This window comes from Gorilla gorilla, chromosome 9 (genome assembly GCF_029281585.2).
Source record: "Gorilla gorilla gorilla isolate KB3781 chromosome 9, NHGRI_mGorGor1-v2.1_pri, whole genome shotgun sequence".
NCBI classification, from domain to species: Eukaryota; Metazoa; Chordata; class Mammalia; order Primates; family Hominidae; genus Gorilla; species Gorilla gorilla.
This window is the reverse complement of record NC_073233.2, coordinates 62,186,911-62,197,408: the sequence shown is the minus strand read 5'-3', so window position 1 is coordinate 62,197,408 and position 10,498 is coordinate 62,186,911. Positions and strand designations below refer to the sequence as shown.

At 35.8% G+C, this 10,498-nt stretch overlaps 1 protein-coding gene and 1 pseudogene across 1 annotated transcript; both read right to left on the bottom strand.

The window, feature by feature from the left end:
* Positions 1-1,021: 1,021 nt before the first annotated feature.
* LOC101123687 (olfactory receptor 4A15-like) lies at positions 1,022-1,938 on the bottom strand (annotated as a pseudogene).
* A 6,706-nt stretch (positions 1,939-8,644) lies between these two features.
* LOC115936288 (olfactory receptor 4A47) lies at positions 8,645-9,574 on the bottom strand. Its single transcript, XM_055356003.2, is given in 1 exon segment — positions 8,645-9,574. A coding segment is annotated over 1 exon segment (930 nt).
* Between the last annotated feature and the right edge of the window lie 924 nt (positions 9,575-10,498).

Here is a 10,498-nt window from a genome sequence, read left to right as displayed (position 1 = left end):
CTTTTTCTTTCTTTTCTTTTTTCTCAGTGTTGCTCTGTCACCCACGCTACAGTGCAGTAGCATGATCATGGTTCACTGCAGTCTTGACCTCCTGGGCTCAAAAAATCATCCAACCTCAGCCTCCTGAGCATCTGGAACCACTGACATGCACCACCACAACTGTCTATCTTCCTTGACAATGGTGTATTCCAAAATATTTACTATCTGGCTCTGCATTGCATATTTGAAGTTCATAGATTATGGATTACGCTAATTTTACATATGAAAAGCAGAGCCTGGCTGTTTTTTAGAAGGCCATGAGAAGGGGGTATTGAAAATAGCAGAGGTATTATCAGATATTCTAAACATCTGGGAAGATCAATGGATCATTTTTACATAAATATAGCACTTAATATGATTTCTCAATTGGAGAAATAAGTAAGATTTAGTTATTTTTCTGCATGTCTCCCTTTTTCATTCAGATTCTTTTAGTATACTGTCTCCTTATGAATAATACTGAAGGAAGCATTATTCCTCTTCAACCTTAATACACTAGCAATATGAACAAAATTATATATAAAGAGTATCTTACAAATACAAAAATAAAATATATACTTCAAATATTAATGTGGTCTGTATTTGTGTGGAGAGGAGTAAATGAAATTTTTATGTCTTATTTCTTAATTCATTCTTCTGAAATCTGTAATGAGCACTATTAATTCCGAAAAAGGATTAACTTTATTTAAAAGAAAAACATAAGAAAAACTTTCATAAACTTAAATAAATTTATAGTATTAATAACATAAATTTATCATCTCGAGAGCCATTCTACAGACAAAAAGTGAACATATATTTTTCCAATAAATTATTAAAATCTTATAAATATATTTTGATTATTGCAAGTATTCATGTAATAAATTATTTTCACTGCATACTAGTTATTAAACCTGAGGAAAATTTCACTGCAATTAAATAATCATAAATGGCTTTCCTGGAGGGAGCAACTCTTCACTGAAAATAGATGATACATTTGTCTGCCACCTCATTTTCTTTTTCTGGTCCAGAGCTGCTTCATAGCATTTTTCACCTCTGCATTTCTTAAAGTATAGATTAGAGGGTTCAACATAGGGGTGATAACAGTGTAAAACACAGTCAAGGATTTATCAATGGGTAAGGTCGAAGGAGGTCTCACATACGTGAAAATACAAGGGACAAAGAAGAGGATCACCACAGTGATATGGGAGCCACAGGTGGATAAGGCATTGTGCCTCCCTTCCTGACTAAGATTCTTCAGGGAGTGCAGAATGACCCCATAGGAGAAGAGTAAGAGCATAAAGATGACCACACAGATTGCCCCGTCATTGGCAACCACAGTGAGGCCAGTAACGTAGGTGTCAGTGCAGGCAAGTTTTAATAAAGGGTACATGTCACAGATGAAATGGTCAATGACATTGGGGCCACAGAAGGTAAGGTTGTAAACAAAAAGAAGTTGAACTACAGCATGCAAGAAACCTCCAGCCCAGGCCAACAGCAGCAGTAGAATGCACACCCGTTGGTTCATGATGGTCAAATAATGCAGGGGTTTGCAGATGGCCACGTAGACATCATAGGCCATGACAACAAGGAGTAAAATCTCAGCACCCCCAAATAGGTGTCCTATAAAAAGCTGGGTCATGCAAGCTTGGAACAAAATGGTTTTTTTCTCATAGAGTAAGTCTATAATCATATTTGGGGTAACTGTAGTAGAATGAACAGCATCCATAAATGATAAGTAGCCAAGGAAGAAGTACATGGGGCATCCAAAGTTGGGCTGACCACCACAGTCACAACAATGAATATGTTGCGTACCATTGTCACAATGTAGATGAGCAAGAACACAAGAAATAATATTTTCTGTCCCTGGGGGCTCTGAGTGAGCCCCACAAGGACAAACTCAGTCACATTGTTCCTTTGCTCCATATGTCTTTCTGTATGTCCTTATTCCAGTGTTCAGGACAAAATTACCTAAAAATATAATTGTTACTAGTAACTTCATTAAATTTTGGGATAATTTGTTTATTCATTCAACAAATAGGTGTTATGAGTTATTATGTTCCAGAATTGCAAGACATTATAAGAATATAAGACTGATTAAAGCATGGTCCCCAACCTCAGCAATCTTACAAATTAATGGAGAGAGAAATAAGTAATTTGTGATGTATATGGGAAAAGGACAGTTTATTAAATAAATGAGTTTGCCAAAACTAGTTTTACATCTGGAAGATCATAAAATTATACCTATAGCTAATACCATAAACAAAAATAAATACAAATGAATTAAAGATTTAATATAAAACTAAAGCTATATTTTCTTTAAATTTACTTTCCAGTTAACAAAGGAGATGACTTTCTACATTCTCTGGATGGGAGAATCTTAAAAATTGAAATCCAAAATAAACATATTTGACAATTTCGAAATTGTTTAAGAATTTGGGGAAATATACCATTTAAAAATATTTATAATTTTGAGGACACAGAGTTAATATTTAAAATAGAAAGAGTGCTCTAAGCAATTAATAAATAAGAGACAAACCAATAGCAAACTGGGCAAATGATAGAAACCAGCAATTTAAAAAAAACAGTACATTAAAGTGGCCAGATATAATAGGGTGCTGAAGTTCACCTATAAAGAGAAAAATACAAAATAAAAAACAAATATCACCTTATATTCATGAAACTGACACAAACGTTTTAAAAGTGATAGTAGCTATAGCTAGCAAAAATAAAAAAGGGTATTTTCTTACACTGATAGGGAAAATATGGATTTTATAATAGTTTTGGAAGAAAAGTTAGCAATCTCTAATGAAAGTAAAAATATCTTTCAACACAACTGCTCCCTTCAAAAGCTACCCCATAGAAATTAGAGCCCTAGAACATAAGGACAGATGCATGGCATGTTTTTGTGACATTATTTATAATGGCACCAAACAAACAAAAAATATGGAATACAGATATTTAAAACAATTAATTGCAGACATTTTGGTATAATAATATGATTCAGCAAACAAAATAAAAATACTATACATGTATCCATTTATAAGTGTTTGCATATGATTATATGAGCATGGGAAAATAACGAAGGATATATGTTTTTTGTTGTAAGCAGGGTTTACATTTGCATTGGTGATGTAGGGGAGAGGAGAGAAGTTGTGTGTGAAAGAATAAAACTAACGAAGAGGGGAGGAAGGAAGGAAAGAAGGAAGGAAGATGGAGGAAGATGGAATAAAAGAGGGAGGGAAATAAACAGGGGAGAAGGAAGGGAGGGAGGGAGGGAAGAGAGAGTTAGAGGAAAAGAAGGCTTCACACACACAAAAAAAAAACTATATCATAAGTAGTGACAATATTCACTAGCCCAGCTATCTCCTAAAATAATCCTAGTAATGACAACTAGTCGCTAAGTCTCTGTTGACATTACTTCAATATAACCTCATAAATAATGTCCCATCTGCTCTTCAAATACACAGATTGTCTGTGTTGCTAACTATGGCCAACCTCTCTAGAGGTTGCACTAGATTTCTTGCTCTTTACCACTCTTAAGAACAGTGTTCCTTCAATTTTCTCCATTTCGAACGTCAACAGTTTTCCTCCCTATATTGCATCCTTCTTCCAGCATATTTGTATGATCTATCCCCATGTTTAAAAATATATTTATACCCTTGGACCGCATATCTCTTTCAAGCAACCACCCCATCTTGATTCTCTGTTATTCTTTATAAATAACACTTTCACTTTACTAAATCCAGTGGTTAATTTCAATACTCTTCTTACTTGACATATCATTCCTATGAATTGAAGTAACACCTTGCTTACTTTAGTCTTACCTTGGGTTCTTGAAAGTCACTCATTCCATTTCTACAGATGCTACATCATCTAATTTTTAGCATATTAATCAATGCATAGAGAACACACTGCTTGATCCTATAAAGAGATTTACAAATACCTGCCCATTCAAATATCCCCCAAATGGTTACATTTGAAATTAGTTTCTAAGAACACTGATGTAGAGAAAGTAAATTTATTCTGTTATTTAATGTTAAAATATCCAAAAAAGTATTACAGAATTGAGTCAATTCACATATAGTTTAGCAATCATGAAGACCCACTAATGTGGCTTATTATCAGAATCACTTAGAGAACTATTAAAAGACAGAATTCCCACATCATCAGTGTTACTGCATAATGTAAAGCCTAGTTCAGAATCTCACACATAAATACCTTCCTGGGTATCTGCATAAGAAGACAGTAATTCATTCCGAGTTCTGATGATGGTACCTTCCCTCTTGTCCTAAAAAAATAACAGCTGTGTACACTGGCACCATCTGTGTGAACACAGAGAGTAAAATAACACATGAATCATCACTGGACCTTGAAATGCTTCCATGTGATCAACGTTTTCCATGCTTGTAGAAAGTTTGATTTATATCAGTCTTTCAGGGGGAAAAAAGGTTACCTTTTAACTTACTGAGATTTTCAAAATGAATATCAAGGATGTTCTGTTACCTAAAGAAGCCTCAATCTTGATTGTGACCTGAGACCCAAAATCTTCACTGTTGGCAAAATTTGTCCTAATAACAAACACGTGTTATATAAATACTTTTTATTTTTTATTTTAATGGATACATTATAATTGTATATATTTATGGGGTATACATGATATTTTGACAAAAGCACACCACATGTAATGATCATATCTGGGTAATTGGGATATCCATCACCTCAAACATTTATCATTTCTTTATGTTGAGAAAATTCTAAATTTTCTCTTCTAGCTGTTTTGAAATACAGTCAACTATAAACTATAGTTGCCCTACATGATCATATTCTTCCTACCTAACTGTATTTCTGTATATATTAATCAACTCCTCTTCATCCGCTCTCCTCACTACCCTTCCCATCCTCGGTAACCACCATTCTATTCACTACCATCATGAGGTCAATTTTTTATCTCCCACATGAGTGAACACATGCAATATTTGCCTTTCTGTGCCTGCCTCATTTTATTTAATATAATATCCTCTGGTTCCATCCACATTGCTGCAAATGGCAGAATTTTATGCTTTTTATTACATTATCTCACCCCAGTTAAAATGGCTATTATGAAAATAACAGAAAATAAATGCTGATGAGGATGTAGAGAAAGGGGAATGATCATAATCTGTTGGTAGGAACGTAAATTAATACAGCCACTATGGAAAACAGTATGGAGGTTCCTCAGAAAATTAAAAATAGAACTAGCATATATCTAGCAATCCCACTGGTAGTTATACATCCAAAAGAAATGAAATTGGTATATCAAAGAGATACCTACATTCCCCTAATTTGTGGAGCACTATTCACAATAGCCAAGATATGGGATCAACCCAAGTGTTCATCAAAAGATGAATAGGTTAAATAAGCATTTCGAAGTTAAGAAAAAACTTGAATTTGTGGGAGAGAGAATTGTGACTTTTTACTATAAATATTTGTATTTTATACCAATAAAAGTAAAATAATGAAATAGCCTTTACAACATATTGATCTTCAATCAGTTATATGAACCTGTATTCATGCCACATAGTTGAACCTTGGGTAATATGAAGGATGGAGAATAATTTTCATCCTTATTTTATCATGTTTGAGTCTATCATTTTAATTCCTAAAAAAACAGTCATGTGAATACTGCTATAGACAAATACTCTTCAAAATAAGGGCAGAAGTCTGTGGATACTTTATCCACATTTGAACTACAGCATATATTGTTGAGTCATTCAACTGGTGCATCTCCAAAGGTGATTCTTCTCTAATTAAATTCATTGGGACATTTATCATAATTCTGAGGGTAGGCTCTGTATCTCCGGAGATGCCACAGGGATAATAACTATGTATAACAAGATTTATAAAACCATGTCCTCTAGGGAAAAAATTACAAAAGAATAACAAAGTCAAATCACCAAAAGGAAACAGTCCAGTCTGAATATAAATGAAATATATAAAACCTAGTATTTAAATCGTGACCTGCAAAATAGGCAAATCTGTTGAGTGTATAGTCACAGACAAGCTTCATTAAGGGGTCCATGTCACAGAAAAAATAACCAATGACATTGGGGTCATAAGATGGGAGCCCATGAATAAGGCCAAGTTGAATTACTGAGTGCAAAAATCCTCCAGCCCAGGGCACCACCAGCAGCACAACACACAGCCACTGCTTCATGACAACCAAATACTGCAAGGACTTTCAGATGGCCCTATAGTGGTCTAGGCCATCACCAACAGAAGGAAGACCTGAGATCTACCAAGAAAAAAATGTGCTTTGAAGAGCTGGGTACTGGGTCATACAAAATTGGAAAGAGAAATGCATGTTTGAGTACGAAGTGGTTGTGCATAGTCTTATAGTCCATGAAAAGGTCAATTCGCTTTAGTGTAAATTTCGTTAATCAGATACCTTACTTTATACCAGTCAATTTATCTCAGCATTTCTAAGTGACTGCAAGACCTTTTATATGGGAAAAAATGGTAAAAATTAAAATAAAAGCAGAACATGAAGAGGCAAAGTGGAGATCAATGCTGTTGAATACATCAGAAAGTTCACCAACTGCCAGGAGGCATGCACAAGGTGTTTTGAAAAAAGATGATGGCTTAAATATGTAGGTTTAATTTTGTATCATCCTTATTTTAATTACAGCTGAATTAATTATAGTAGCTTAAGGTTGCTAAAATATGTTTGTGTGTGTGTGTGTGTGTTTATGTATCATGTTTATTTTATTTTTAATAAAATGTGTGGTTTTTAATCAAGGAGAGATGTTATTGATACTCATCCAGGTCAGATAAAATTCCCCTTTCCACAAACAGAAACTCCTCTCCAGTGAGTTTACTTATTCATATCCTTTCAGTTTACTGTCTCTTATCCCTGGAAGTGGTTATGTAAACAGTTAATACGTGCTCTTGGGTCTCCTTTGAACACTCGTAGCCCACTACCTTTTGAGTAGCTCTCTATCACATCATCTGTTTCACTTTTTACACCTTTCCACTCTGTTATATTTTATTTTTTTATGTGTATGCTTACTTGTTTATTGTCTCTCTCCCCCTGTAACAGAAAATGTTCCTTGGGATGGGCATAACGGCTCACACCCGTAATCCCAGTCCCTCCTGCAGGAACACTGAATTTCAACAACTAATTGCACACCCACAAAAGCGCAAGCATAACAACAGAAAACCGGGTGAGCAATCCAAGTACCTGGTTTTAACTTCACATCACTGAAAGAAACACACTTAAGAGGGTAGGAAAGACAGTCGTAAATCGCCAATAACACCCCTCCTCAATTCCACAGCAGTGGCTGCATGGTGCAAAGAGATAATCTGTGCACTTGAGGAAAAAAGAGTATAGACACGGGGTTTGGAATTGAACTCAGTGCTACCTTGTCACAGCAGAGAGCAAAGCCATGCTGAGCTCATCTGGCACCCACCCATGGAGACTGCATTTGGACCAGCTCTAGCCAGAGGGGAATCACTCATCCCAGAAGTCAAAACTAGAATTTCTTGGCAAGTCTCACCACTGCGGGCTAAAGTGCTCTGGGGTCTTAGGTAAACTTCAAAGGCAGCCTAGGACACAAGGCCTGCAATTCCTAGGCAAGTCCTAGTGCTGGGTTGGACTTAGAGCCAGTGCAATAGGGGAGCACATGACCTATGGAGACAGCAGCCAGGGCTGCCAAGGGAGTGCTTGTGCCACCCCTCCACTGACCCCAGGCAGTGCAGCTTGCAGCAACAAAAGTGATTCCTTCCTTCTGCTTGAGGAGAGGAGAGTGAATTGTGAAGAGTAAAGAGGGCTTTGTCTTGCATCCTGGATGCAACTAACTGACCACAGTAGGATAGGGGACAGGCAAGAGTTATGAAGCCCACATCCTAGGCCCTAGCTCCCTTCTATGTGAAGTAGCAAGCTTCTGTACATAGATAAAATCACACACATATATTTAAATATATTTACATTTAAAGATTATTACCTGAAACATCTTAAGAAACAGATAATAGTGACTTCCTCTGATGAAGAGAACTAGGAGACTGCACTCAGACATGGACAAGAGATTTATTTCTCATTTTATATTATTTTGTACAGTTTCCATTTTTGCTATTTATGATTATCCATTTGGCTTTCAATTTTTCTTTTAAAAGGTAGAATTATTACATTAAAAATCTGTATACAGTACAAGTTCAATTGGATGAAAAGGACTGCATTGATACAAAATATACCATTAACTATTTTAAATAGTATAAGAAGAAGAATGAACTTAAAGGACAAGAATCTAAATAAAAATGAAATTAAGTCTCAGAAAGAAAGGCAAAAACATACAGGAATAACTTGATTAAAAATCAATGTAACTCTAAAATTTCTTAACTAATTCACTACATATTATTGACTCCTTGTTTTATGCATTACGTCTTTACAGATAAAATGGAAAACAAGACATTATAGATCTTACATTCTAGCAGAGAGATAGACTGTTATTGTTAACACAATCATATTGTTCATTCTTTAATAATAATTGTAAATGCTTTGAAGAAAGGGAAGATGGCATAAGATTTAAAAAAACTCCTGGGTCCCAAGGAGAAGGGCTGTAAAGTCAAATGGCTCTCTTCCTGGTGGGTAACTCACTTATGTACTACTTGATATGAGGTCTCTTCTCTAGAGCTTCTTCATAGCACTTGTCATCTCAGAATTTCTCAGAGTGTAGATTGAGGGGTTCAGCATTGGGGTTATGACTGTATAAAACACACTCACTGATTTGTCAATGGGGAAGCTCCTAGCAGGTCTAGCATACATAAAAATACAAGGAACAAAGAAGAAGACAACCACAGTGATGTGGGAACTGCAGGTTGAGAGGGCTTTTTGCCTCCCTTTCTGACTAAGTTTCTTTAGAGAGTGCAAGATGACACCATAAGAGATGAGTAAGAGCAGAAACACAATAGTGCAAGACAGTCCTCCATTGGTCACCACTAAGAGGCCAATAACATGGGTGTCAGTGCAGACCAGTTTCAATAAGGGATACATGTCACAGAAAAAGTGATCAATGACATTGGGGCCACAGAATGGGAGCCCATAAATAATGCTAAGTCGAAATACTGAGTGCAGAAATCCTCCAACCCAGGACATTACCAGCAGCACAACACACACCCATTGTCTCATGATAACCAAATAATGCAAGGGCTTACAGATGGCCACATAGCGGTCATAGGCCATCACCAACAGGAGAAAGACCTCTGACCCACCAAAAAGGTGCTTGATAAAGAGCTGGGCCATGCAAGATTGGAAGGATATGGAATTATTCCCAAAGAACAAGTCTGAAATCAATCTGGGGGAAATGGATGAAGAATAAATGATATCTATAAATCATAAGCCAGCAAGAAAGAAGTACATTGGTGAGCCCAGGGTCTTACTGACAGTTACAGTCACTACAATGAGCAGGTTGCCCACCATGGTCAAAATGTAGAAGAGCAAGAACATAACAGAAAGTACTTTCTGCTCCTTTGGATTCTGTGTGAAGCCCAAGAGGGCAAAGTCAGTCACATTTTTCCTTGGCTCCATCTATTCTTTACAGCTGCTTACTTCAGATCATATAAGCAGTTTACCTATAAAACAAGGCGGGGAAACTTTAAATACATTATGATTTTAATATTGTATTTACTCATTCAATTAAAAATGCGTATGCAGTATCTATGTCAAATCTGTCATAGACTTTGGAATTGCCAAGTTGAAAAAGACACAATTTTGTACTGTCAGTGATTTGGTAAATAAAATACCAAAGGGAATAAATTAAATACCAATTAAACAGGTGTCATAATAAATATATTGACATTATTGTAAGGGTTCACAGTGCTAAAACACTAAATCAAACTAGGATCAGGAAAGACTTTTCAGAGGAAGCAATGTCTTAGCTGAGATATAAAGGAAAGGTGATAATTAACTACAAGAGAGGATGGGAAGCGAATTCCACATAAAGATGCATCCTGTATAAATTCACAGATGGATAATACTCGAGAAACCACTTAAGGTAACTTACATTTTCAAACTGGGAAGAGCTAATTATGAATGGATCTTTGTATGTGACTATGAACTGACATGTTCAACTGATATCAATTTTTAATTTTCCAGATTAACCCATTTCTTCCTTATTTTCATTTCATTAAATTTTACTACCTACCACGTTGTTGTTTAAACTAAAAATTTTACAATCTATTTCACTTCTCTATTTCTTTAATATTATTTATCAATATATTTTTTTCAAACCCTGTTAACTCTTCCTTCAAAATATCCCAATTGGATCCTTCTCACTACCATCTTGCTACCCCCTGGCCTACTCTAATAGCCCCCTGCAAAGTCTCTCCACTCATCTTCTGGCCTCTAATAATGTTCCTTCATGAAGTAGCCCAAATGATCTTTTGAAAATCTTATTAATATCATACCACTCCTCTACTCAAAAACCCCATGGTGGATTTCTATTCTGCACTC